Source organism: Orcinus orca, chromosome 16 (assembly GCF_937001465.1).
Source record: "Orcinus orca chromosome 16, mOrcOrc1.1, whole genome shotgun sequence".
NCBI classification, from domain to species: Eukaryota; Metazoa; Chordata; class Mammalia; order Artiodactyla; family Delphinidae; genus Orcinus; species Orcinus orca.
Window position 1 is genome coordinate 51305718 of NC_064574.1, and position 27069 is coordinate 51332786.

Consider the following 27069-nt stretch of genomic DNA (forward strand, 5'->3'; position numbering starts at 1 on the left):
ATGGGGTCCATCCACACAATGGAATATTATTCAGCCATAAAAAGGAATGAAGTACTGACACAGGCTACAACCTGGATGAACCTTGAAAATGTTATGCCCAGTGAAAAAAGCCAGACACAAAAGGTCTGTTGTAGGATTTCATTTATATGAAATGTCCAGAAGAGGTAAATCCATAGAGACAGAAAGCAGATTACTGGTTGCCAGGGGCTGAGGGGAGGTGGGGTGGGGGGATGGCGAGTGAGTGCTTAACTGGCGGTGGGGGAGATGGGGTTCTTTGGGGATGATGGAAATGTTCTGAAACTAGATAGAAGTGGTGTTTGCACAACTGTGAAGGTACTAAGTGCCACTGAATTGTTCAGTTAAAAATGGTTACTTTCATGTAATGTGAATTTCACCTCAATTAAAACAAAACACCCAGTATAGCCCCCCACACAGAATAAGCTCTCAAAATGCTATGAAAAGTCCTGAAAAAAACAGTTCAGCAGTTGAAGAGGTAGAGGTGAAGCATCCTAGGTGTGGGCAAGCATTCAAAGAGAGGGTGTAGTGAATTCTGAGACTGTTGTTCACTCATGGCTTGTGTAGTGGAGAGAAGGAGAAGCCGCAGGGTTGGCAGGGGCTGGGCCCAGGAGTCTGGAGGGTAACGGGGGACCCCTGCAGGCTTCTAACAGGGGTCAGACTTAAGTTTTTAGAAGACCACTCTGTAATGTGAAGGACAGCCTGGAGGGGGCAGGAGTGGGTGTGGGGAGGCTGTTCCAGGAGAGGGAGTGGTGGCCCATCTTGCCTCACTGTCATACATGGGTGGGCACTGCACACAGAAGGGGAAGCCTTTGGGGGCAGGTCGATCATGAACTGTCTTGGCCGTGGAAAGTGGTGTCCATGGGGCCTTCAATGGAAAATGTCAAACAGGGAGCCGGATGTGAGCTGGACACAGGGTGGAAAGGCCCCGGACCAGGGATGGTACTGAAAGCCCTGAAGAGTGGGCAAGAGCCCCCAGGGATAGTGTGGAGACAGGAACTCTGGAGGCCACCAGCCTTTAGGGGAAGGCAGAGTAAGAGGCTGAGTGCAGGGCAAGAAGCTGGGTGGCGGTCACGGGAGTTTTCTAGGAGCAGTGCTGTCAGCCACTGTGCAGACAGATGTGGCGAGATGCAGAAGGAAAAGTATCCACTGGGTCTGGCAATGTGAGATGGCCAGGGACCTCGTGAAATTTTCACTGGAGAGCTGGGAGTAAAAGACATGACAGGGTCAAGCAGTGAGTGAGAAGTGAGAACAGATCTTTGAAAGAGAGCAGGCTGGAAAGAGTTTTGAGTTGTTTTATGGTGTTGAAATGCTGAGGGGAAGGAAAGAGGGGAGGTGGGGAAGGTACAGGAAAGAAGGTTCCCGGGACCCAGGGCCTGGGTGGATAGGCAGGGGACATGGCCTTGATCAAGGGGCCTGAGGAAGGAAGGGGGGGTGGAGCTGCATTTTTAAGCATGGTGGGAAGAAACCATGGGAGAGCCTGTCTCAAGGACTCTTTCGAGGATGAGGCCACGTGTGTAGAGTGTGGGAAGGCTGGATGGAAAAAGCAGCAAGAGGGACCCCAGTTTTTGAGGGGTCACTGGGATTAGTGAGGGGACCCGAGGGTCAGACCCTGGCTGGACAGTCCTGAAAGGGACCAGAGTAGGGTTGCCTGATCTAGCAAATAAAACCACAGGACAACTAGCTACACTTGAATTTCACCTAGGCGACGAAGAACTTTTTAGTATAAGTATATCCCATGAAACATTTGGGATATACTTATACTTAGCAAAACAAAACATGTTGTTTATCTGAATTCAAATGCAACTGGATGTCCTGTAATTTACCTAGGAATCCTAGCCCCGCGTGGGAATCAGGGGATGGATGGGAGGGAGTCGATGGTGCAACCCGGCCTGGAGAATGGGTCTCAGAAGGGTGAGGTGCCCGAGTGGGGAGAAGGCTGGGGTCGCTGCTTCGTCCACCGGCGCCGCCCGATACCGCAGAGGCCCGTATTGAGGAGCCCCTGCCCCAGAACTCTAGTCTCGTCCCCCGTGCCTGCTCCCCTTACGCCCCTTGGTGTCGCCCTAATGGCCCATCGATAACTCTACGCTCAGCCTCGGCCTCTATCGACTTGCTCCGGCTCCGCTAGGCGTCCTGGACCGCGGCGGAACGCAGAGCAGCAAGTAAGGTACGGAGGCCGCGGGGCGAGGGCTGGAAAGCGGCTTTCAGTGGCCGGGAGAGCGCGCCCGGGGGAAGCTGGCTCAGCGGGACGGAGTCAGGGTGGTCGACGGAGCACCGGGAAGCTCGAGGGTCCAGCCAGAAAGCGCCCCCGCCCATCAGGTCCAGCCACCGGCCTGCTACGCATGCGCAGCCGTAGCATTCAGGCTTTTCCCTCCGGCCTGCCCGCTTCGCTGCGCATGCGCTGCCCGGCCCTGCGGCGGAGTGGCGCCCCGGACGTGACTGTCCCCTGCCGGCCGCGGGTAGGGTGGCATTCCGGCAGGGTTCTTGGGACGGGGAACGGAGCATGCGCCTTGGAGCTCGGCGCTGTCCTTCGCCGGGTGTCACGCGTATCCCTGAACCTCTCTGAGCCTCAGTTTCCCCACATCTAAAATGGGGATGATTTTATTTTTTAGCACCGAGTAATCTGTTGTAATCTATTTAGGACATAGAGAGTATTCCCTAAACACTGCACTCCTCTCTCTTCTCCGGATGCTCTGATCTCTGACTCCTGCCGGTCAGAACTAGGGCCCTGTGTAGATCCGAGTCTTTCAAGCAGCCACACCATGAACACGTCTCCAGGTACGGTGGGCAGTGACCCCGTCATCTTGGCCACTGCAGGCTATGACCACACGGTGCGGTTCTGGCAGGCCCACAGCGGGATCTGTACGCGAACGGTGCAGCACCAGGACTCCGTATCCTCCACTGTGGAATTGGGGCAGGTGGTGCTGGGCAGGATGCCTGGTAGGGATAACAGTCTGGGCAAAGGCCTCCGGTGGGAAGGATGGGCTCTGTTTGTCATCTTCCTTAACAGACCTAGCAGGTGAACGCGCTGGAGATCACACCTGACCGCAGCATGATTGCTGCTGCAGGTACCTGTACTCTCGACCCCAACCCCTGATTTCTCATAGGTCCATCTAGGCGCAGCCACACTTCAGTTTGGCCTGTGCCCCTAGGTTACCAGCACATTCGCATGTATGATCTCAACTCCAATAACCCCAACCCCATCATCAGCTATGATGGGGTCAACAAGAACATCGCATCTGTGGGCTTCCACGAGGACGGCCGCTGGATGTACACTGGTGGGGAGGACTGCACTGCCCGGATCTGGGACCTCAGGTGTGGGGTACTGGGCAGGAGGGGTCTGCTGCCTGGGTGTGTGGGGGTGAGGGCCAGGCTGGGAGACTGTCTTAGGTCATGTCCCCTCCAAGCAGAGGCTGAGACGGGGTTTTCTGTGCAGGTGACTTACTGAGGGCCAAGTGAGGAAAGATAGGGCAGGGATGAAGACCCACAGAGACAAGCAGAGCCTCAGCCTGATCCAATAGGCAGCTCTGGAATGAACTGCATCAAACAATGAGCCCCGCCTTGAGGCAAGGGGCCACCCTTTATGCCCCTCTGAGTCAGTTATTGGCTTCAAGCTGCCCCTGGGGAGGGCCAAACCGCCCAAGTATTTCCTATGGGATAGCTCCCATCGTAGAGAGACAAGATAAGTAGCCAGGGAAAGGGCCTTTCGGTGGAGTACCAATGGCATCCACTATAGACAGAGTGTGTCCCCCACCTCGAAGGTCCCGGAACCTGCAGTGTCAGCGGATCTTCCAGGTGAATGCGCCCATTAACTGTGTGTGCCTGCACCCCAACCAGGTGAGGGGGAAGCACAGGGCTGGGCACCCTGGGGCTTTGGAGGGCAGGGGTCCTGCCCCACCTCACATCCCCTGCACCTCAGGCAGAACTCATTGTGGGTGACCAGAGTGGCGCCATCCACATCTGGGACTTGAAAACTGACCACAACGAGCAGCTGATCCCGGAGCCTGAGGTCTCTATCACATCGGCCCACATCGACCCGGATGCTAGCTACATGGCCGCGGTCAATAGCACTGTGAGTCCCAGGGACGGGTGTGCAGCTCAGCTCCCAGCCCCTTACCTCCCTTATTCCCTGAAGGTGGGCTTATTCCCCAGATGTCCCTCTGGCCCCTCCCCTCCCCCCACAGTCCTGCTTCCCCGTCCTGGGCTTCAGCTCTGACCCAGCCACCAAAGCCAGAAACCTGGGTGTCACTCCTGATGCTACCTCTCGCTACCTGCCATAGCCCACCCAGCAGTCCAGTCACCTCCATCTCCAGAGTCTTTCCAGTTGTCCGTTTCTTTCTCCTCCCTGTCTCCTCCTGATCCAAGTTTCCCTCGTCTCTCCCGACAGTGATTGCAGCCTCTCTGACCTCCTTCCTTCCTCTGTGACCTCCCCCTGCCCCTAACCCATTTTCCCTCGACTGCCAGAGCATCCTTCAGCAGTACCAGCCTGACTGCATCCTTCCCTGGGTGAACTGCAAGATGCCCTAGGCTCCTTACCAGGGCCTCAGGACACTGTGATTTGACCCCTGGACTCCTATCCAGCCTCATTTTCTTCCTTTAACGTCCATTCAGTCTCAGCAAATCAGTTGTTCCCGACATCCCCAGACCGCCCACTTCCAAGCCTTTGCCCTGCTGTTCCCTCTATCTGGGTGCTCTCCTCTCATCTTGTTCTTCACATTCTTGTTGGCCAGCGGCATCCTTCAGGAAGGCCAGGCATGGCCTCCTGCCCTCAGCTCATCAGGTATGGATGGCCCTTGGTTGGGGCCAGGTCACCCAGGTGCTCCTTGCAGGCAGGGCCAGATGTGCCTGTCACATGTCCCCTGGCCCCCAGATCCTTGTGCACAGCCACAATGTTGGATGGCAGCCCCTGGATCTAGGTCTTGCTGCCAGGGCATCCTTCCCCACCTGTCAGACCGGAGGCTCCGGGCCTCCCGTGACTTCCCTCCTACACCACAGGGGAACTGCTATGTCTGGAACCTGACTGGGGGCATTGGTGACGAGGTGACACAGCTCATCCCCAAGACCAAGATCCCAGCACACACCCGCTACGCCCTGCAGTGCCGCTTCAGCCCAGACTCCACGTGTGTGCAGGGCCTGGGGGGCCGGGAGCCCTTGCATGGCTGCGGGGAGGAAGCAGTGTGCCTGGGGCTGAGGGCCTAATGCGTTGGGCCTGCTTGGAGGACGGCAAGGGGGTACAGGATGGGAGTGGCCGTTGATGACACCCCTGCCACGCTCACACCCACCCCCAGGCTCCTCGCCACCTGCTCGGCCGACCAGACATGCAAGATTTGGAGGACGTCCAACTTCTCCCTGATGACGGAGCTGAGCATCAAGAGCAGCAACCCTGGAGAGTCATCCCGAGGCTGGATGTGGGGCTGCGCCTTCTCGGGGGACTCGCAGTACATAGTCACCGGTGAGCCCCGCCTGCCTGCCGTGCCTCCCCGCACCCGTTGGCCCGGCCTGGGGCTGCACTCTGAGCCGCCACCCACGCTCTCCCTCCCTGCAGCTTCCTCTGACAACCTGGCCCGGCTCTGGTGCGTGGAGACGGGAGAGATCAAGAGAGAGTACGGCGGCCACCAGAAAGCTGTTGTCTGCTTGGCCTTCAACGACAGTGTGCTGGGCTAACCTGTGTCCCCTCAGGATTGCAGGCAGCTGTCCAGGCGGCACCAGCTGCATGTGTCTGTCCAGCTGCCCAGATCAGAGTGACACCCCATGGCTGGTCTCTACCATCCTAGGCTCGCTGGACCTGACTGACCTACCCTGGTCCCTGGCCAGACTAGACTGGCCAGGCTGGTCCATCCTGGGACTCTCTCAGCCCCGGCTGCTTACATGGATGTGAGGAGGCTCAGGAGGCCCACCCTAGGCAGCTTGCATTCCCTTCAGAAATTCTGGACCCACAGGGCCTAGAGCCGCTGAGGGGGATCCGAGGCTGGTGCCCATCCCCAAGCCAGTGCCTCCTCCTTCCCCTCCCTGCCACTGTTTCGTGTCCCGAGGCCACAGAGGACACCGTCATGGCCAGGTGGAGTTGTTTATTAGCCCCGCCAGCGGCTACCCTCCATGGACTGGTGATCGCGCCAGCCAGCTGGCTGGCCTGAGGGGCTGCGCTGCAAGGGCTTAGTCCGGGAGGTAATAAAAGCAGACGGACATGCAGATGTTGCTTGGGAAGCAGATGTCGATGCATAGGTAGATCAGCCGCTGCCTCTGGGGCCCTGGGGGGAGGGGCCTCCATGATCCCTAAAGGACTCCTTCCCCACCCCACCACCGACTGTCCTGCGGGAGCCCAGGCCCCTCCGCACAGCCTGCCCCAACTCACTCTCTGCTCGTCGGGCCCAGTAAATGGGGGTCTTTGCACAAAGCTTCCGCACAGAAGCCCCCACCTGGGCAGGGTCCACCTCACGGCTCCCAAGCACTGCCAGCAGCTCCTGGGCATAGTGGGTGTCCTGGCTGGGGCTGCGAGTCCCTTGGGGCTGCAGAGAAGGACACTCGCACTGCCCCTGGCTGGGTTGGGCCCACATGTCCCTGGACATGCTGGCATTGTGCCAGCCCTGCCCTGGCTCTTGTCAGCAGCCTCAACCAAAGGAAGATAGAGCTTCTGTTCCCCTGAAACTGGAGCCCCATCCTGCCCCAGGCCCAGACCACACACAGGACCCTTTGTCTGGCCCCTGGCTGGAGGCTCCTTACCCAAGAGGTGTTCACCAGCAGCTGCAGGGTCTCGCGGTCTCGGGGTTCCATCAGGCGGAGGAAGCAGGCCCGGTGCTCTGAGGGACGGTAACAGACACAACCCTGGGAAGGCAGGCAGGTGAGGCAGGGCCACCTGAACATCCACCCCCGCCCCCACCCCCCTCCCCAGGCCACTCACGCTCTGCCCGTCGAACAGCACTGCCCAGCTGCGGTTGCTCTGAGCTGGAGTCACCCTGATGGTTGCCACGTTCTGGGCCACGTCCACCTGTTCGGTTTGGTTGGACCAGGGTACCCTGGGGCTCGGGAGGGTCAGACGGAGCGTCTGCAGCAGTGGCTAAGAGTGGGAAGCAGGAGCTCAGCTGGCCAGGCTGGAGCAGACCTCAACACTCCCCCAGCCCTGCTGCGAGGCTTCTAACCCCGCCACCCCTCTGGTCCTCCTGCTGTCTGCTCCGAGCCCTGGCTCCACTGGAAGTGTGGGCTATGCTGGTCTCTCCTCCTCCTCCCCACTGTCTGTGCCCTGCCCGGGTCCTGAGGGGGCCTCACCTTGAGAGGGCTGTGAGCGAAGCCAAGAAGCCCTCCAGCCACAGCCCCAGCGGTGGCCAGTGCCAGCAGCAGCAGTAGGAGGCCAGGAGCTCTCCAGCCCCCGTGGCAGGGCTTGGTCTTCACGTGGAGGTACATTGCAGTCAGTGGGGCCTGGAGTAGAGACCAGGCAACAGGCTGGCTCAGGGAAGGAAGGGGCTGAGGAGGTATGGGAGGTGGACGCTTCTCCTGCCCCTGCAGGACAGGCCCTGGGTCTTTGTCCAAGGAGAGGGCACCGAGTGGTGGGAGGCACTCACCCCGACAGGTCCAGACCCGGGTCTCTCGGCCCGGCAGCTCCCCTGCTCCATGATGCAGCCCTGGTGACAATGTGCTGATTGTCTGCTGCAGCCCGGGAAACCTCAGGACACCTCCGATGAGTCAAACTATCGACCTGGCCCCTTCCCCTCCTGACCCCCCTGCCTCCTCCCCAGCCCAGCTACCTGATATCCGGGTCAGAGACAGGTCACCTGGGGAGGCTGCTCGTCACTGTGCCTGGCTCTCCCAACACCTGGCCTGCGCAGACCAGAGCACACATGGTCACGGGAGGTCATGAGAGCGTGGCCACTGTGGAAGTCAGGACCCAGCGGCTGGCACAGAGAGCAGCTGAGGCCTGGCCGACTTTATATAGGGAGTCTAGTTGGGGACAGATTTAATTTTTCCTAAAGAAGCCTGTTTCTAGTCTCTCGGGTTACCTCTACACTCCCAGGACTGGGTACAGGGCCTGGCACGCAGCAGACCATTAACAAGTGCCTGTTTCATGAATGACAGGCATGGGACTCTGTGCCACTTCCCTTTCCTCCCCATGCACCCCAGCTGCTCCCAGCTGCTTCCCAGCCCCCACCAACACAGGGCACCCCCCCCAGGTAGGTGCCTGCCTGAGACCAGGATGGCTTCCAGGAGGCTCCACTGCGGTGAGGACAGCTTCCTGAAATCTCCTGCACGCCCCAGGATGGTTAGGTCAGCCTCATGTCCACTGACCCCTGCCCTGCCCAGCGTGGCTTTCTCTGACTGGTGCCGCGCATTTCTAGCTGCTTGATGCTGTGGATCCCAACAGTTACTGGCCCTCAGCACTGGCAGCTTTCAGGAAGTGCATTCCTTAACCGGCTTCACCCCATGGCCCTTTCATACTTTCTTTGTCCCTTGTTTTTCCTGATTCTTCAGAACCTGACTCCCTGCAGTGGGCCTGAAATGGGGTGGAGTTGCTGTGGTCAGCGTCCCAACTCTGGAATTGGAATCCCAGAATGGCCTTGTACTGAATGTACCCGGCCCTGCTGCCCTTTCCACTGCCCAGCTGTGGTGAGACAGCTGCACCCTGTGTGAAGGCTGCTGTCTAGGCGAGAGCGAGGAACACCAGAGTCAGCTGGGGTTTGAGAGTTTAATATACCTTTGGGTTCACACAGTGCAATGGGGTGTAGACATGATGCACAGGGCTCCCGGGCCGCCGCCCAGCAGAAAAGGGAGGTGTTGCTGGCTGCTGCACCTGCCGCGTGTTCCTGGTGTGGGTGACAACGCCCTGACAGGCCTGCTCAATATCCTGACCCACCTTGAGCCGACCTCGCAGAGCCAACGTCAGCACCACCAACCTCACAGGCGCCCGCTGCCCTCGTGTTGCCCACGGCAGAGTCCGAACCCCAGACACCCAGGCCTGGGGGGAGCTGGAGGCTCAGGACACCCTTTATTGCTCTGAGCACTCTTACGAGAGTTAATGAAGGAGCACTGTGACCCTGGGGCTAGGAGAAAAGTCACAGGATCTGGGCAGATGCCACTGGGTGCAGGGCGAGGCGCCAGGAAGGAGTCGGCCAAAAGGAACAGCTTCCCAGGCCCTACCCTACAAGTGCGGCCAGAGAGTCTGCTTATCAGGCCTATTCTCAACGGTCAGCAACTTAGGGAACAGGCAGAAAAAGCACGGCCCCCTGCCAAAAACCCTTGGCTAGCCAGTGGACCCTTCCAGTCCTCCAGATGGCAACTGACAAGGGACTCCAGGGTCAAAATAGGTGGCCTCATGGACCATTGACATATGACACCCATCCCAACCAAGACAGGAAAAGACTGGATGCTCTGTAAAACGACTTCCTGTTTTGAGGGACACCTCTTTCCTCCTCTACCCAGAGGGAGCCTTGGGTGACAAGCATTCCTTAGCCAGCACATGCCTTTGGCCATACTGCTGGCTGCGGGGCACGGAGACTTCTTCAGTGGGATTTTCCCTACAAGACAGAGCACAGCTATTAATCGACACGCTTACGGTTCAATTCCACCACCTGACAAAGTTGTTCAAAAGTTAAAAAAACTTTTGGTACCAATGCTGCTCTGAGCTCCCTGCACGGCAGCCCAGAGTTCAACGAAGGCATTCATACCCTCCTGGCGCTCAGCAAACAATATGCTCAGTCCAAGTCACCTGGGTTTATATGCACATTTGGAAAAGATGAGGTTTAGCCAGGCTGAGTTTACAGAACTGCACAATCGTGCATGAGGAGTTGCAGCCCTGGGTATCTAAAACGGAACATACACTCAATTGTGACATCAGAGTGGTTTTTAAGGAAGTGTGGGGTGGTGGTGAGGGCAGCACCCACACCCCATGGACAGGGAGACACCACCTGAGACCAGCCCTTTTCTCCACTCCCAACCTGCAGGTGAGGGGCTGAGGCAGCAGTAGACTCCTCTGCTGATGACCACACAGACGGGGCCCTGGGTTTCTCACAACAGTCAAAATAATCAGCCCCTCCTCCCCAAGATCCCTGAAATTTTCAATAAAATACATGACACCCCTAGACCCACCTCAGTCCCATTAGCAGGCCCCAAGGTTACCTGAATCCTAGACATATGCTGAACCCAACTGCAAGACCAATTGGCACCTAAGGCCCAGGACCCCCACAATGCCCTCCAAGCTTAAAAGTGCATCTTAAAATATAAGCATTTGTAAAAATCCAACCCCCCAAACATTTACTTACAAGGTTAACAACTAGTACCTTTGCTTAACTCCAAGTAAGCAAACTTGAAGCCACCTAGCTGAGTGATGCTTAAGCCCCACCTATTAATTTGGGTGATTTTCAATTTTTTTTTATTCTGGAGATTAAAGACACTAAATCTTTAACCTTGAAGGGCAGGCAAAAGGTCGGCTATGCTGTCAACATAGAAGTCAGGGACCATTTTCTTCTTAGACAGGCAGTCACTTTCCTGATTACTCTTCACATCCCGCAGAGTGGAGACCCCAGTGAGGGTCAGGATGGTCTTCAGACCACAAGTGACGCCCAGGAGGATGTCTGTGTCCAGGCGATCACCCACCATGATGGTGCGCTCCGGGTTGATGCCATATTCCTGGGACACGCAGTCGAAGATGAAGCGGCTGGGCTTCCCTATGACGTCGGCTTGGCGCTGCGCGGCCATCTCCACGGCTCGGACCAGACAGCCGGTACCTGCGGGGCGGAGAAGGAAAGGAGGAGAGTGCCGGGGGTCAGAGGCCGGGAGGGACCCGTCGCTCGCCCTCCAGCCTCCCTCCCCCGGGGCGCACGGACCCGCGATGAAGCGGCCGTTCTCGAGTGGGAGCCGGTTGTCCATGTTGGTGCCCACGAGCAGGCAGCCGGGCTGCTGCAGGTAGCGCACAGCCTTCGTGAGCTTCATGTAGCTGAAGTGTGGGTCGAAGCCCACCACGACGGCGCGCACATCAGGCTCCAGGGGCTCATCCAGCCAGGCGCTGGGGCCGTCGCCCTGCAGCGGCTCGGGCCCCACGCCCACGCAGGAGACGCCCACGGCCTCCAGCTCGGTGGCCAGGGCCACGCTGCCCAGCACGTAGGCCTTGGGGGTCGGTAGACCGGTCAGGCGCTGGCGCAGGTAGAGCGCGGTACAGTAGGCCGTGCCGAAGACCTCGCTGCCGGCGTCGGGCCCCGTCGGGCCGCCGAAGCCCAGGCGCCGCAGCTTCTCGGCGTAGGCCTCGCGGGTCTTGCTGCTGTTGTTGGTGATGAAGCCGAGGCGCTTGCCGCGGGCCCGCAGCGCCGTCAGGGTCTCGGGCGCGCCGGAGACCGCCGTCTCACCGCGCCACAGCACGCCGTCGCAGTCGAACAGCACCGTGTCCACGTCGGCCAGCAGCTCCTGGGCCCGCTTGGCATTCAGCCGCACGCAGCGGCCCTCGTCGCCGCCGGCCTCCACCTCCGCCATGGCCCGCCGCCGCCGCCGCCGCCGCCGCCACCGACCGCCAGCTCTTCCTCGCAGCCGCCCGCCACCGCCCCCGCCCCGCCCCCGGCTCACTCATTGGCCACGCGCCTCGCACTTGCCGCCCATTGGACACCGCCTGCGCCAATCCGCCCCCGCCTCCCGCGGGCTGCAGGAGCGCAGCGCCAACCTTCACGGTCCGGCGCGGGCAGGCAGGCAGCCATTGGCTGCCAGGCCCTAGGCGCCCCGGTGACTGGCTGGCAGGGAGCCAACCGGCATTCTGCGTGGGACGCTCACTGCGGAAATTCAGCGGAGGAGCTGGAGAGTCGGCGCAGGACGTAAGCCTGCCGTTCATTGGCTGCCGCGGGGCAGCTCGCCCATTGGAGGCTCTTGGTCAGCTTAGGTGACGGAGGCCCTTAATCCAGTGACCCCCCCCTCAAACCGGCCGAGCCGGCTGCTGATTGGCTGGCTTGTCTCCGATCTTGCCGGCGGGGCTCACCGTAGCACCGCGGCAGAAGGCGGGGCCGCGGTCCCCTTTTAGGCCGGAGTCACGTCCGCACCTTTGCCAGGGCGGGGCTGGGCTGTGCCCTCCGCCGTGGACACAGTCCGGACAGTGTCTGCGCGTGGGCCGACTACGGCCATTCCTGAGAGCCAGCCGCAGGCTCCTTCCCAACAAGCGTCACGTTCTCATTTCCAGTCGTTCGCAAAAACGCTTTCCTTGTGCCTTGGTGGTCATGTGGACGAGTAATTACAAGACAGTGGCTTTAGGGTCTAAGAGAAGGGCAGTAGTGCCTAGAACAAGCACTCAACAATTGGTCGCTATTATCATCATTATTAGGTATTATTAACTTTTATGGAGGCGTAACATACAGTAAATTGCATAAATTTTAAGTGTGCAGCTTGATGGAATTTTTACATCCCTGTTATGCATGTGTAAACATAGCCCAGGACTTCCCTGGTGGCTCAGCGGTTAAGAATCCACCTGCCAATGCAGGGGACACGGGTTCGAGCCCTAGTCCGGGAAGATCCCACATGCCTAAGAGCAACTAAGCCCGTGCGCCACAACTACTGAGCCTGCACTCTACAGCCTGTGTGCCACAGCTACTGGAGCCTGCGTGCCTAGAGCCTGTGCTCTGCAACAAGAGAAGCCACCGCAATGAGAAGCCCACGCACCGCAATGAAGAGTAGCCCCTGCTCGACACAACTAGAGAAAGCCCCCACGCAGTAACCAAGACCCAACGCAGCCAACAATAAATAAATTTATATATGTATATAAAAACATACCCTAGATCAAGGTATAGAATATTTCCATCACTCCAGAAAGTTCCCTCAAGTCACAATCCAGTCCATAGCGGTACCCCTCCTCGAACTGCTTTTCTGACTTCTGTCACCATAGAGTGAGTCATAGCCTCCTTTGCCTGTTCTAGACCGTCTTACAGGAGCTTACCCTGTGTACTCCTCTGAGTCTTGCTTCTTTTGGATCAACATAATATCTGTGAAATCCATTCTTCTGTTTTTTTTTTTTTTAATTGCCACATGGGTCATTGTAAGAATATACTCCCCTGATTTTTCTCCAGGTGATGGACATTTGGGTCGCTTCCAGTTTGGAGCTATTGTAAATAATGTCCCTATGAAGGTTCTTGTTCCTACACACTCATTTGTGGATGTGGGCCCTCATTTCTCTTGGGTATATACCTAGGAGTGGAATTCCCAGTTCATAGAGTAGGTGTATGTTTCTCCTTATTACTTTCACTAGGGCCACGTGACAGAATAGCAGGCCCCAGCTTCCTGAGCGCTTACCCTGTGACAGGCGATCCAGGCCTCCAACTCCTAGCGTGTCAAATCCCTGCTCCTCTCTTGGGCCCCAAATCTCCATAATGTCTACTCTGGACACCCCTCACCCCCAAACCCATGAGGTAAAGCCAGTAACCTCAGTACCCTTAAGGCCCTGATTGTTTACCTTCAGCCTGTTCTTTGGTCTTGGCTGGCCTGGGAACACCTGGAGGGCAGGGGCCATGGCCCACGAGGGCAGGATATGCAGTGTTCCTGCCTGGCGCACCCACTAGCCAGGAGGGGAGCAGCACCTTCCTCCCTGTGTCTTCCCACTCAGTTTTGTTGGTGAAGCCGACTGACACTGGGAAGAACTGGATTTGACAGAAGATCACAAATCCTGCTTTACCACCCGGAAACATTCAGTGTATGTGGTTCACTGGCCAGAATGAGAAAACACTGCTCTGTTCAGCCGTAGGCTGCCTGGTGCAATACTTGCCCGGTTGCCTTGGTTTACTGGGCACTCAGTAAGCATCTAGGCACTGAGTGCTGCTTCTTACCTGCATTACCTTGTCAGAATCACAGGACAACCCTGAGAGGCAGAGACAATTAGTGTCCCCATTTACAGATGAGGAAACTGAGCCACAGAGAGTCACCAGCTGAACAATGCAGAGTTGGGATTAAACTCAGCTGACCCCAAAGCTGAGCTCTGTTTGGTTTAACATCCCCTGTAGGTTGTAGAGTCTGAGCTGGCATAGTGGGAGAGATGGAACGGCCAGTATCAAGAGAGGGGATGGCTGTGGACAAGGTCCTGAAGGAGGTTGGAAAGGACGGTGCCCTTTATTGGGGAGGACTGTCCTTGGACAAGGTGCCATGCATCTGGATGGGAGAGGAGCACAGCATGATCAATCGCTTTGTGTCCCTGACACACAGTAGGTGCTCATTATATACCTGCGAATGGACGGCACCAGGGTCCTCCCAAGTGAGGAAGCTGGACCACAGGTGGAGTGGGGCGTGGACTTAGGTGGTACAAGGACACTAATCTTCATAGCATTGCATGGATTTGAATTGTATTAGAAAATACCAATAGCCACTGAAAATGTTTTCACAGATGTTATCACTTCCAATGAGCTAAGCAAAAAAGGGTGTCATTGAAAAAGGACTGAAGGGAATTCCCTGGCAGTCCAGTGGTTAGGACTCCGAGGTTTCACTGCCGAAGGTGTGGGTTCGATCCCTGGTTGGGGAACCAAGATCCCGCAAGCCGCACGGCGCAGCCAAAACAAAACAAAACAACAACAACAAACCCTTAAAAAAAAAAAGAAAGGAAAAAGGACTGAAGTGGCAAAAAAAAAAAATTGGAAGCAACCTAAATAATCTTCAACATGGGATTGGTTGAATAGATTTAAGTACATCCAAGGAAGGGAGATTGAGTAGCCATCATAAAGGATAATGGAGTTCCTGTCAGGCTCTGACCACAGAGAAGCCATTATTGACTATCAAACACACAGTGTGCAGGTGGAGCCCACGCCGAGGGCAGGGTGGGAAAGGAGGCCATCTGGAGGAAGGAGGACTTTGGGGAAGGGAGAAGGCCTGCCCCTGGCCACTCCGCCTTCCAGTGACCTCAGGCCCACTCCTGTTGCCGCTGGTCTGCCTGGGCTTCAGCTGAGGTGGGGCCTAGAGCTCACTGGGTCAGGATTCCCTTTTCTGACCCCCAGGGAATAACCAGGCAGGAGCCCTGGCCCGTCCCTGACAACTCTGTCCTACAGGCTCTGGAGCATGGAGCAGGGCAGGTTGTCTGTCTCCCCGGGGCCAGCTCCTCCTCATGTCCATCCACAGCCAGGCTGTGCTCTGTCTTTGAAATCCACCCCCACTCCATTCCTCTAGTGGTCTTCCTCTTCCTCTCTGATGCTGGCTTTCCCATCACTCCCCCACACATCCTCAAGTGAGGTGTCCTCCTGGTCCTCTCTTCCCAGGTGCCCCCTAGATCCCTCCTGCTCCATAAGTACCCACCTGCTCCTCCGCCTGTTTGTCCCTCTCAGAGACTGTCCATCCTAGATCTTCCTTTCCTGCACCACAGTCAGGAGGATCCTTCTGAAACACTGTCACTCTCTGTTTAAATGCCTGCAATGGTGAGCAAGCCCCCTGCAGAAAGCAGCCCCATTTTTACCCCAGCCTGACTTCTGGTGATCCAATCTGTGCCTCACACATCCCAGCTCCTGACAGGCTAAGGGTCCTCAGTTCCTTAGCTGGGCAGCCCCAGCATGCAGACAATCTCTGCTGGTGTCCTTCCCAGGGCAGAGCTGCCCACTCTCTGTCTGGGCCCTTGTGTCCGTGCTTGGTCTTTCCCGGAGATTGGCCTTCCTGGAGGGAACTGGGTCTGATTCACCTGAGTCTTTGGAATCTAGCACTGGGCTGAGCCACAGAGAATAACCAAGCTGGGAGAGCATGACCTGTGGGTTTCTAGCCCATGACTCTGGACAGACCTGGGTTAGATCTTTGGTCTGCCCTTGGGCAAGTGTTCCATCAGTTCTGTGCCTCAGTTTCTTCTTCAAAATGGGATGATTGGTATCTTAAATGAGAAAATCCTAGAACGCACTTAGCTTGAAAGAACTAATGCTACCTTAAAAAGAATAAAAAGAATCTGTATGCACATGTTCATAGCAGCACTATTTACAATTGTAGATTAGGTGGAAACAACCCAGACGTGAAAAATGAAAATCAGTCTATTCATATAATGGAATATTATTCAGCCACAAAAAGGAATGAAGTACTGCTGCATGCTACAACCTGGATAAACCTCAAAAACATCATACTAAAGTGAAAAAAACCAGATGAAAAAGACCACGCGTGTAATTCTGTTTATATGAAATGTCCAAAAAAAGCAAATCCACAGAGAAAGAAAGTGGTTTGCTAGGGGCTGGGGGGAGGGGAGAATGGGGAGTGACTGCTAATGCGTACAGGTTTCCTTTTGGAATGATGACAACGTTCTCTAACTACATGTTGGTGATAGTTGCACAACATTGTGAATGTACTGTCACTAACGGTAATTTTTATGTGTACTTACCTGCTATCTAGAGTTTGTGTGCCACAACTACTGAAGCCGGCACGCCTAGAGCCCGCGCTCCACAACAAGAGAAGCCACTGCAGTGAGAAGCCCGCGCACCGCAATGAAGAGCAGCCCCTGCCCACCGCAACCAGAGAAAGCCCGCACACAGCAACGAAGACCCAACGCAGCCAAAAATAAAAATAAAAAATAAATAAAATAAAAAATAAATAAAGAATGAAAGAGTTAGTGAAGCTACCCGTGAGCCATCCCCAACTCGGGTTTTCCCCTGTGGCTGGGTCAACCATCAAGGGAGGTTCTGCCACCCGAGGGGGTCGGGGGCGGGCAGCGAGCACCACTCTACTGGTCCGAGCTGGGGCGGCGTCTCGGCAGCCGCCCACTCGAGCTCGGATCGCGGCTGGGCACCTGCGGCGGCAGCACCGGCTCAGGGCCGGTCAGTTGGCGCCGCCAGTTCGCTAGAGCCTTGAAGGAGCTGCCGGAACCCAGCCCCAGCCACGCCCAGCGGGCCCTCCCAGGCCCCGATCCTCCTCCTGTCAGTCCTCTCCACCGTAACTACACCACTCCCAGTAGTCCCGCCCCGTCTCTTCTCTCCCTGAGCTTGGCCCCGCCTCTGCGGTTCCAGGCCACACCCTTCGGACTCCGCCCCGCCTCCTGCCAATCAAACCCATCCTGGCTCCGCCCCATCGCCCTCCTCCCGTCTTCTCGCTAGCCTTGGCGCGGCCCGTTGTTATGACGACACGGTCGTAAATCCGCCATCTTCCTGCGGCGCGTTGCGACATGGAGGGCGCGATGGCAGTGCGGGTAACAGCCGCGCATACGGCAGAAGCCCGGGCCGAAGCCGGGCAGGAAGCGGGCGAGGGCGGGGTCGCGGCGGCGGCGGCGGCGGCGGCGGCCTTGGCCCCCGGTGGCTTCCTTGGCCTCCCGGCGCCCTTTAGCGAGGAAGGTAACAGGGCCGGACGGGGCCGGGAGCGGCCAGGGTGGGGACGGCTCAGCTTGGCTGGTGGAGGCCCCGAGGGCCTGAGCTGATGGCGCGACAGACCCTCCCAGGCCCGGTTCCTTGCAGACCTCACAGGTCCCCACGGCACCCCTCATAGCCTTCCACGAGCCCCCTGGTTTCCTCAGATCCTCAGGCCTAACCCTGGAGGGGCGCCCATCACCCCCGTGGGCTCCAGTGCCCACCCGCGGATACTCACCTGTGTCCAAGCCACCGGGGCTGTCAGTGTAGACCTCGGCGATCGCCTCCACTGCCTGCCCCGCCCTCAGGCCAGCGGCCCGGCCCCCCTCTGCCTCCCAGTCTCGACAGGGCCCTGCCCTCCTCCGCGCCCCCTCCCACTTCACCTGATGGGCCACTGGGGCCCTGGCCGGGGTGTGACTGGAGGCTCCGGGAGGGCGGGGCCTCGGGTCTTTCCAGCACCCGGGGGGAGGCAGCAGAGCCCAGTGCTGGAAAGCTGCAGCCAGCTCTGTCCCAGACCTGCCACTTTCTAGCTGTTTGATCCTGGGCAGGTAACCACATACCTCTCTGAGCCTCCATTACCCCTTACAGAATAGGGATGCTACTGTTGAGGATAATGTATCGAGTACTTTCCATGCATCAGCATTTTTCATTCTCAAGCCAGCCCTAGATGCCATTATTATTATTACTATTATTATTCCCATTTTGTGGATGAGGAAAATTGAGGTTCAAAGATGTGAAAGTGACCAGGTCACCCAGCTAGTAAGTACCAAGGACTTGTTGGATACCAGGATTGTGTGACTCCTCAACCCACTCCCTTAACTTCTGGGTTCTGCTGCCTCATAGGATGGTGGTGAGAATCAAAATAGAGGATGTATGTGAATCTCTGAGAACAGTTCTGGGGACACACAGGGGCACTGATAGCTTTTGGAGACAGAATTCTGGTCTCTACCCTCTGAGCTTGTCCCAGGAAGCTTTAGACTGGGCCAGGCAGGAGGGGGTTGGTGGTGATATCGGGGTGGTGGTCTTTGTCCCCACAGGATTTGTAATTCTCAGTACATCATTTCTTGCTCCTTATTCCAGCTTGGGTAGGTAGCTTGGCATGGGGGGCAGTGCTACCCGCAGAGGGGTCTCTTTGGAGGTTGCTGTGCCCTGCTGGGCTTACCCAGGGCCTTATCTCACTCAGTGTTACAGGGGCCGGGTGTGTCCCCTTCTGTGGTGGGGATTCCTTCAATGGCAACACGCTGGTGCTGAGTCAGACTTGGGGAGTGGGGTGGGAGGGTTAGGAGGGTACAGTCACCTCAGTGCTTGGCTTGTGACTGTGAACCATCTGGAGGGGACCGTCCTCTGTCAGGTGGCCTTCTGTGAGTCTTGGCTGTGGTTTGGCCCTTTGCTCATTAATCCAGTAGACATCAACTGGGCTCCTTCTGTCCTCCAGGCCTGGGTTTGACCTTGATGTGGGACTGCAGTGAGGTGGTGGGAACTGGCAGACGTTTATGAAAGCAGAAGGAGCATCCCCCTATCCCTTGGGGTAAACAGCAGGGTGTCTGGGGTAGATCCTCAAGTTCAGGTTCTGGCCCCAACACGCACCAGCTGGGTGGCCTTGAATCTCAAGTTGTTTTTCTAGAGAGGGAATAGTCACTTCTGTTTCCTCAGGGTGCTGGCCGGATTTGCTGTTGGCCCCAGTAAGATGCCCAGCACATAGTAGGGGACTCAGTGAGCCGGAAGTCTCTCCTGCAGGACCTGGGGCAGGCACTGGCTGGTCAGCCCAGATGGTGAGGGGCTCAGGTGCGGTGGCCCATGGCCCTGGGGTGTGGAACCCCTCTGGGAAGTCCCACCCTGCGCGTCTTCATCAGAGTACGGAGGTGCCGCCTGTTTGGAACCAGTGAAGCAGAAGTCAGAGTGAGAAAAGAGTGGTCATGGGTTGAGGGTGCCCTACCTCTCCCATGTTTGCTGAGGACTGGCCTCTCAGCTAGAGCCTGTACACACACACTGAGTCAGCCCATTTTACAGATGAAGAAACAGACCCAGACCTGGTCACTGAGGTGCCCAAGGGCACATGCAAACCCCAACCAGTCTTAAACCCTGGTCCTCCACTGTCCCCAAACCAGCTTGGCTGAATCCCTCTGCCTCCCAGCTGCTCCCTGGGCCTCTCTCCCCTTATCTGTGAAGTAGGGGCTTTGGATCCCTACAGCCTAAGTGCATGGTCAGGGTTATCCCCTGCTGGATGCTGCTCTTCCTAGGGTGGGCACTGCTGTAGACCCCCGGAGAAGGCCTGGCACCCTGGGCTCCCAAGAGTGTTCTCAGCCCCTTTGGGAGGGCTGGGGAAGGCGTCTCTGGTTCTGATGCCACCCTTGGGTGCATCTGCCTGGGGCTGGAATCCTTCCCAAGCCCCACTGACCGCAGGCTCGTTGCAGATGAGGATGATGTGCACCGATGTGGCCGCTGCCAGGCGGAGTTCACCGCCTTGGAGGACTTTGTTCAGCACAAGCTCCAGAAGGTCTGCCAGCGGGTGCCCCAGGAGGCCCTGCCTGCCACCAATGCTACTGCGCTGCTGGGTCAGGAGGTAGCATCCCCCTACTGCCATTGCACACATGCGTGCCCTCCACCCTGCCCCTCGGCGGACAGCAGGATGAGGAGGTGGAGGCATGTCGAGACGGACCTGTGCCACCGGGGTGGGCAGAGGGCAGGCATCCGGCTGTGGGTGGGTGATTCCCGGCGGTGCTCTGGGCTTTCCCGGATGGCCTGGGATGCGGGCCCTCTCAGCAGCCTCTGGTTGAAGCCTGCACAGTTGGGGCCTGGGGTCCCTCCTTTTTTGAAGCCTGAGGGCCTGCCCTGGCTTAGGGATATCATGGTGGCTTTTGTCCTTTTGTCTCCTGTCCTGTACATATGGTTCCTGGGGATCCCACAACTCTGTCATAAAAATGGCCAACTTTGTTGCACTCGGTGTGTACTCGGGCTGTATACGCACAGTCTACTGAGGCCCATGGCACCCCTGTGGGCGCTCTTGTCATCCTCATCCTATGGAAGTAGGAAAGGAGACTCCAAGAGAAGTCAGGTGCCTCTGGTCACCCCGGGAATGGCCCAGAGGAGTGGGCCCAGAATTGTCTCACTCTGACTCTGTGCTCTTTTCCTGCCCCTCCCAGAGGTGTCCTCTCCTCCAGAAGGCCCCCGGCCCCACATCCCTGGGGGGCCTTTGCCCTGATCACCTGGCTGGGCTGTAGGTGGAGGTGCTCACCTTCATCTCTGCAGAGCCAGCTGAGCCTCAAGCTGGAGCTTCTAGTCACTTCATCCTGGAGTCCTCCCTGAGGGTGCTCAGGGCTCCCCATGGGGCCCTTGGTGGCTGGAGGCATTAGAGTGATGGGGCCGACCCCTGGGCCTGGGGTGGAGGGTTCAGGCTGGGAGTCAGGCTCAGAGCAGTGGTCCGTTGGGGGAGATGAGAGGCCCCACCCCAGCCATCCTGCATGGACATAAACCTGAGCTCTGGAGCCCTGGAGACGAGTCTCCTCTGTCCCCTGTCACCCAATGGCAGGTGGAGCCAGCAGCAGCAGGCTCAGAGGAGCCCATCACCGTGGCCCACATCGTGGTGGAGGCAGCCACTCTCACGGCAGACATCAGCCACACTCCTGACATTGTCGGTAAGCTGGTTTGGCCCCACCATGGCTGTTCACGTGTGGCTTTCTCAGTGCTGAGGCATTGCTGACCTGTTAGTCATCCACGGTCAAGGCTGGAAGCTGGGGACCTCTGCTGCCTGTGCCCCTCTGCTGTCCCGAGAGCAAAGCCTGGCTGAGGAGGGGCTGAGACCTTGTGTGCACCTTCCCCAGGGCAGGGCCTGCAGCAAGAGCAGGCATTGGCCACCAGGCCCTGCCCTGCCCAGAAAGCGGAAGCCCAGAACCTGGGCAGCCCTGGGGGACACCTGGGCCTCGGGGAGTCTTCACTTTGTGCATAAATCATCAGCTGGCTGCTCTCTCCTGCTGCTGCCCCGGACTGTCTCTGCCCTGGTTCTTCTGGAATCTTCCCTACTTTTTTGCCACCCTCCAACCCCAACCCTGGTTCCTACTTCCCACCCCACAGTTGGCTCTGGAGGGTCAGGCTGGGGTGTGCGTGGGGTGCACCTGCTGCTCCAGCTCTGCCCTGACCTGCTGCCCGACCTTGGCCTTCACCTCCCCAGTGCTCACTCCCTCCGGCGTGGGGGTGGCGATTCCTATCCTGATTCTCACATGGCCTTTAAGAGCATACAACGCCAAGTCAGGCTCTTTGATGGCTTTTTTAAAGTGCAGTAGGGCAGGGAGTGTTGGGGTGTTGAGCGGTCTGGATTGGGTCACGTGCTGCTTAATAGGAGGCAGGTGAGCGTGCAGCTGGGACATTCAAAGGGCAGCCCGAGGGAGCCGGGGGCTGGGTGTGAGTGTGGCAGTGCAGGGAGGCTGGACTGGGCCTGATGGCACGGGAGGTTGGGAAGGGAATGGGCAGGGGCCTTGGCAGGGACGTGAGTAGGTGACTGGACAGGAGACAGGTTTGGGCAACAGGTAGAACTTGGCCTTGGGAAGCCCTTGGGACCAGCTGGAGTAGGAAGAGGTGGGGAGGCGACCTGGGGGAGGGGAACCTCAGAGCAGGCTGTTCTGCCAAGGTCCCATCCCAGGGAAGCTACAGGACCTGTCCCTGTCTCCACACTGTCTTTCCCCCGACATTCCTGTGGACGAGGACGGTTGCCTGTTGCTCCTCTGGGATAAGAGGGCTGACGTGGGAGGTGGGGCCATGCCCAGCCCTGGTGTGGAGTTTGGCTTCTTGGGTGGTGGTGTCATATGGGAAAACAGGTTCCCTGGGTTCAGGCAGCATCTCCAGGCTCTGGCCCCCTGGCTAGCCAGGCCCTGCCTACCATCCAGCCTCCAGCTGGCCCAAGCCCGCGGCTGGGCAGCTCCTTGTGCTCCAGGGGCTCCTCTCTGGGCACCCGCAGCCTCTCTTGCACCCTTGGGAGTTTCCCCTTTGGGAATTTCCCCTTTGCAGGCATCCTGGGTACCCCAAATGTCCCTTTGGCGTCAGCTGCTCAGCGATCTGGAGCCCAGGCCAGAGTCCTAAACCACCAGCTGCTGGCATCACAGGGCTGGGGGTTCTCAGTCCTTGCTGGGCTGGGGGGTGCAGTTCCCAGGGACTGCACAGGGGGCTGGATACCCACTGCAGGCTCTCCTGCCTCTTCCCTGGAAACAAATATGCATTCTGTCTCTGGACTCGGGGCAGCCACGTTCCCCCCTTCTCTGATCCCTCTGTCTGCTGTGCCACACTCAAACTCAAGTCCTAGCCTGGCAGAAATCCCTGTTCTTTTGGAAATTCACTCCTGAGGGGGAGGAAAAATAAAGCTTCAAGCATGTCAGCTAGGGCAGGAGGGAGAGGTGCCCTTAATTGTTTGAGTCACGGCACTTCTGTTCTGTTTTGGGAAAATGGCTTGTCAAAACACGATGCCAGCCTGATTGAGATGGTTTCTAAGAAGCGGCTTCACAACCGATTGCCATGTGTTGTTTTCATGAGCAGAAATTGTGAAGTGTGTTTACAGCTTAGCTTTGCACAGTGTCAGATTTCTTCAACCCCCATGAGAGCTGCAAAAGCACAGCCTTCCTTCCTCAGACTGTCCTAGGCGTGTCGAGCGCTCCCTCTCCCAGGCTGGGTCTCTTGCCTGCCTGTCTTGAAACCGATGCTGGTGGGTGATCCCCAGAGGCATTTCCTCCTCACGTTAGCCGGAGCCGGAGCAGCGAGGAGGCCGATGGTGGCGAGTTGGCCTGTCCACTGCCTCTGTGCCGGAACTCTGCCGCCCTTGGACACGGCGGGACCCCTGTGCACATCTAGTCGTGCGTGCCTCTTGGCTGAGGGGAGGGGGCATCCGTGCTTATGGTGGGTTTCCCTGCTGAACACATTCTGGAGGCCTGGAACTCCTCTAGGCAGCTCCATGGAGTCAGAGCACAGTACCTCCCACCCTTTCAGGCTGAGCAGGCGCCATGTGCTGGGGCTGGGGGTTGGTCAAGACAACTCCACTGTGCCACAGCAGTGTCCTCGGGCTGGGATCCGAGGAAGCAGCAGGGCCCATGGCATCCCAAGGCTCAGGCTCATCTGCCTCTCCTCAGGTGGTGGACACATCAAAGAGGTCATCGTGGCCTCTGAGGCGGAGCCGGGGGACAGCGGGATGGCAGAGGCCCAGGGCAGCCCCAACTGTCAGGGGCCTGGGCTCTCTGGGGAGGGTGAGCAGGCCCAGGTCAAGCTGCTGGTGAACAAGGACGGCCGCTACGTGTGCATGCTGTGCCACAAGACCTTCAAGACGGTGAGGCCCTGGGGCCGCGGGCGCACTGGCTGTGGGAGCCAGGCCTTCCCGCTCCTGCCCAGGGAGGTGCCTGAGCCTCGCCGCCCCTCCCCTACAGGGCAGCATCCTTAAGGCCCACATGGTCACCCACAGTAGCCGAAAGGACCACGAGTGCAAACTGTGTGGGGCCTCCTTTCGCACCAAAGGCTCACTCATCCGGCACCACCGGCGGCACACAGGTGAGCCGGCCTCGGGCCTGGGGCCGGGAGCTGCACAGCACGCTGCCGCTGGCCCTGGGGGTGCCCCGGCTCCTAGGCTTCGTGGCCCTTTCCTCCTGGTGGTACTCCAGGCCTGCCTTCCCCTCAGAACCAAGTCAGCGTCCCGCCCGAGGCTGACGCCATTCTCTCTGCAGATGAGCGTCCCTATAAGTGTGCCAAGTGTGGAAAGAGCTTCCGCGAGTCGGGTGCGCTGACCCGGCACCTCAAGTCTCTCACCCCGTGCACAGAAAAAATCCGCTTCAGCATGAGCAAAGATGTGGTTGTTGGCAAAGAGGACACTCCCACAGGTCAGTGTGGTCGGGGGCTCCCTGCCCCGGCCCTGCCTGCTCTCTGAGTGCCACCCTGGTTGGGTGTTTCTTCATGGATTCTCTTGGTTCTGCCTTAAAGGGCCTGGTGCCTCCACCGTGGGGACTGTTACATCATCGGCAATGACAGGTGGGCCCATGGAAACTTCGCCTGTGATTCACCTGGTGACAGATGCCAAGGGCACTGTCATCCACGAAGTCCACGTCCAGATGCAAGAGCTTCCCCTGGGCATGAAAGCCCTCACCCCAGAGGTGGGGATAGGTCAGGGGAGGCCTTTGTCTGCTCAGCACCAGGCTCTGTTCTGGACACTGGCTCCATTGGGAACAGGACTGACATGGGCCTGCCTTCCTGCTGCTCAGTCTGGTTGCTGGGTGGGGAAATGGGAGACCCAGGTCATGGCAGGGAGGGGCAATGGAGAGTGAGCTGGGGATGAGGTGGGGCAGGGGAAGGCAGGTGGAGTGGGCTGTGGGGCTCCCAGGGGCATTCCTGAGTGAAGATGCCAGGTATGCACGGGGGCCCCTGGGGCTGCCCTGTGCGGTGGTGGCGGGTGGGTGCTGCGTGCCGGGCTGCCTGGCCAGCCTCCCTTTGCCTCCCCTGCAGCCCCCCGGCCCTGAGGAGCTTCCCTGTTCCAGTGAGGGCAGCCGTGAGAACCTGCTGCACCAGGCCATGCAGAACTCTGGCATTGTCCTTGAGCGGGTCCCTGGGGAGGAGGGAGCCCTGGAGCCAGCCCCTCCCACTGTGTCCAGTCCCCAGCCCCTGGGAGATGGTCCCCCAGAACTGCCGCTGCTGGAGGTGGAACAGGTGGAGACAGTAGGTGCCTGCGCTGCCGGCGTGCCCCTTCTGGGGGGCTGGACCTTGGGTACAAAGTCACCATGCTATCCTGGCCGCCACCAGCCTCCTTGCTGTGCTCCCTGACGTGGAAAGTTGCATCACTGTCTGCAGTGACTTTGTCCCCTGATCTGTTTATCGCCTTCCTTGGGCCCATTATGGAGCCTCCCAGGGTCAGGGTGCCTCGGTCTGGCCTCCACGGTGCTGCTTGGGCCCAGCCCGCAATGGGTACTAGAGGTGTGCTGTGGTCCCCCAGCAGGTGGCCAGTGAGGCCTCAGCTGTGCCCAGGACCCACCCGTGCCCTCAGTGCAGTGAGACCTTCCCAACGGCGGCCACCCTGGAGGCCCACAAAAGAGGCCACGCAGGTGGGTGGCAGGATGGTGGGGGTACTGGGCAGTGGACGGCCGTGGGTAGCCAGGAGGGGCTCTCGGGTGTGCCGTGGATGGTCAGGGTTGCCTGTGGGCAGGTGGCTAGGGTGGCGCCCTCGGGTGGTGGTCCCGGCCTGACACGGAGTGTGGCCCCAGGGCCGAGGCCATTCACATGCCCGCAGTGTGGCAAGGCCTTCCCCAAGGCCTACCTGCTCAAGAAGCACCAGGAGGTGCACGTGCACGAGCGCCGTTTCCGCTGTGGGGACTGTGGGAAGCTCTACAAGACCATCGCCCACGTCCGCGGCCACCGGCGTGTCCATTCAGATGAGAGGCCCTACCCCTGTCCCGAGTGTGGCAAGTGCTACAAGACCAAGGTGGGCCCCTGATCCCCCATCTGTGGGCTCCCTGCTCCCTAAGCCAGATTTGTCCCTTGTTCCGTGCCCCCAGACCTCCCTCCTCACCCCTCACCTGACAGCCTGCTCAGTCCTAACCGGGGCCCTCAGAGGGGGCTGGGAGAGCCAAGGCCAGGCTGGCCCTGATGGTGGGTCTCCACAGAATGCCCAGCAGGTGCACTTCCGGACACACCTGGAGGAGAAGCCGCACGTGTGCCCGTTCTGCAGCCGAGGCTTCCGGGAGAAGGGCTCGCTGGTGCGGCACGTGCGGCACCACACGGGCGAGAAGCCCTTCAAGTGCTACAAGTGTGGCCGCGGCTTTGCCGAGCATGGCACACTCAACCGGCACCTGCGCACCAAAGGTAGGGCCGGGAGGTGGCAGGGACGGGGTGGGGGGCCGCGGCCGTCCAGCACTGACCGAGCTCCCTGCCACAGGGGGCTGCCTGCTGGAGGTAGAGGAGTTGCTGGTGTCCGAGGAGAGCCCTGCAGCAGCCGCCGCCGTCCTCGCCGACGACCCGCACACCGTGTTGGTCGAGTTCTCATCCGTGGTAGCCGACACCCAGGAGTACATCATCGAGGTGGGTATGGGGCCACCAGAGTTCGGATGGGGCCTGGGGCGGGCAAGGCTGACTTCTGATCCTCCGTCCAGGCCACTGCGGATGATGCAGAGACCAGCGAAGCCACGGAGATCATCGAGGGCACCCAGACAGAGGTGAGGGGCTGGGGGATGGGCGGGGTGGGGTGGCCTGGCACCCTCACCAGACTCATGGGCTGAGCCTTGAGCCACCCACAGGTGGACAGTCACATCATGAAGGTAGTGCAGCAGATCGTGCACCAGGCCAGCGCCGGGCACCAGATCATCGTGCAGAATGTGACCATGGACCAGGAGGCAGGGCTGGGCACAGAGGCAGCTGCTGCTGACACCATCACTATCGCCACCCCCGAGAGCCTGACGGAGCAGGTGGCCATGACGCTGGCCTCGGCCATCAGCGAGGGCACTGTGCTCACAGCCCGCTCGGGTACAAATGGCGCCGAGCAAGCCACTGTGACCATGGTTTCATCAGAGGACATTGAGATCCTGGAGCATGCGGGAGAGCTGGTCATCGCCTCGCCGGAGGGCCAGCTTGAGGTGCAGACAGTCATCGTCTAACACGGGCGCCTGCAGGGTCCCGGGGGGCTGGGCTGGGGCAGGGGGTGAGGACCCCGAGTGCCCTGCCCTTGCCTGCCTGGCCGAGTACAGAGAAGATGGGCATAGAACTCAGGCGTTCAGAGGAGATGTGGAAGTGTAAATACACAGAGTTTTTGGTTGCTTTACAATAAAACATGAAAACCCGCCGCTTGTGATGTTGCGGCAGTGGCAGCCTC

General features: G+C 58.7%; 4 protein-coding genes across 18 annotated transcripts; 2 read left to right on the forward strand and 2 right to left on the reverse strand.

The window, feature by feature from the left end:
* The first annotated feature begins 2017 nt into the window (after positions 1-2017).
* MLST8 (MTOR associated protein, LST8 homolog) lies at positions 2018-6204 on the forward strand. Of its 5 annotated transcripts, none has more exons than XM_033429104.2 (9): positions 2018-2182; positions 2734-2906; positions 3032-3083; positions 3168-3330; positions 3777-3852; positions 3935-4087; positions 5011-5135; positions 5304-5467; positions 5561-6204. In XM_033429104.2, the coding sequence occupies exons 2-9, from the start codon at positions 2778-2780 to the stop codon at positions 5677-5679; spliced, it is 981 nt and encodes a 326-aa protein (XP_033284995.1). In that variant the 5' UTR covers positions 2018-2182; positions 2734-2777; the 3' UTR covers positions 5680-6204. The 5 variants fall into 5 exon arrangements, with proteins under 5 accessions (XP_033284995.1, XP_033284994.1, XP_049556068.1 ...); XM_033429103.2 differs by having other exon boundaries at positions 2055-2182; positions 2657-2906; XM_049700111.1 differs by having other exon boundaries at positions 2163-2182; positions 2833-2906.
* On the reverse strand, positions 6069-8525 carry BRICD5 (BRICHOS domain containing 5). 4 transcript variants are annotated; one of them, XM_033429116.2, is made up of 6 exons: positions 7572-8525; positions 7279-7428; positions 6914-7069; positions 6736-6837; positions 6368-6521; positions 6069-6263 (listed from the first exon to the last, which is right to left on the reverse strand). In XM_033429116.2, exons 1-6 carry the CDS (start codon positions 7620-7622, stop codon positions 6169-6171), a joined length of 708 nt encoding a protein of 235 aa, XP_033285007.1. In that variant the 5' UTR covers positions 7623-8525; the 3' UTR covers positions 6069-6168. The 4 variants fall into 4 exon arrangements, with proteins under 4 accessions (XP_033285007.1, XP_033285006.1, XP_033285005.1 ...); XM_033429115.2 differs by having other exon boundaries at positions 6069-6521; XM_033429114.2 differs by lacking the exon at positions 6069-6263 and having other exon boundaries at positions 6378-6837; positions 7572-7631; positions 7755-8525.
* Positions 8526-8675: 150 nt separating this feature from the next.
* On the reverse strand, positions 8676-11882 carry PGP (phosphoglycolate phosphatase). 2 transcript variants are annotated; one of them, XM_033429105.2, is made up of 3 exons: positions 10827-11882; positions 10597-10727; positions 8676-9518 (listed from the first exon to the last, which is right to left on the reverse strand). In XM_033429105.2, the coding sequence occupies exons 1-3, from the start codon at positions 11464-11466 to the stop codon at positions 9504-9506; spliced, it is 786 nt and encodes a 261-aa protein (XP_033284996.1). In that variant the 5' UTR covers positions 11467-11882; the 3' UTR covers positions 8676-9503. The 2 variants fall into 2 exon arrangements, with proteins under 2 accessions (XP_033284996.1, XP_004270345.1); XM_004270297.3 differs by having other exon boundaries at positions 8676-10727; positions 10827-11546.
* Positions 11883-16812: 4930 nt separating this feature from the next.
* On the forward strand, positions 16813-27037 carry E4F1 (E4F transcription factor 1). 7 transcript variants are annotated; one of them, XM_012533282.3, is made up of 14 exons: positions 16813-17237; positions 19664-19812; positions 20779-20884; positions 23360-23553; positions 23651-23771; positions 23945-24097; positions 24198-24367; positions 24717-24926; positions 25201-25309; positions 25469-25686; positions 25868-26066; positions 26140-26282; positions 26354-26416; positions 26498-27037. In XM_012533282.3, exons 1-14 carry the CDS (start codon positions 17072-17074, stop codon positions 26852-26854), a joined length of 2358 nt encoding a protein of 785 aa, XP_012388736.1. In that variant the 5' UTR covers positions 16813-17071; the 3' UTR covers positions 26855-27037. The 7 variants fall into 7 exon arrangements, with proteins under 7 accessions (XP_012388736.1, XP_012388737.1, XP_033284980.1 ...); XM_012533283.3 differs by having other exon boundaries at positions 16896-17237; positions 25204-25309; XM_033429089.2 differs by having other exon boundaries at positions 17089-19148; positions 19664-19892.
* The last annotated feature ends 32 nt before the right edge of the window (positions 27038-27069 follow it).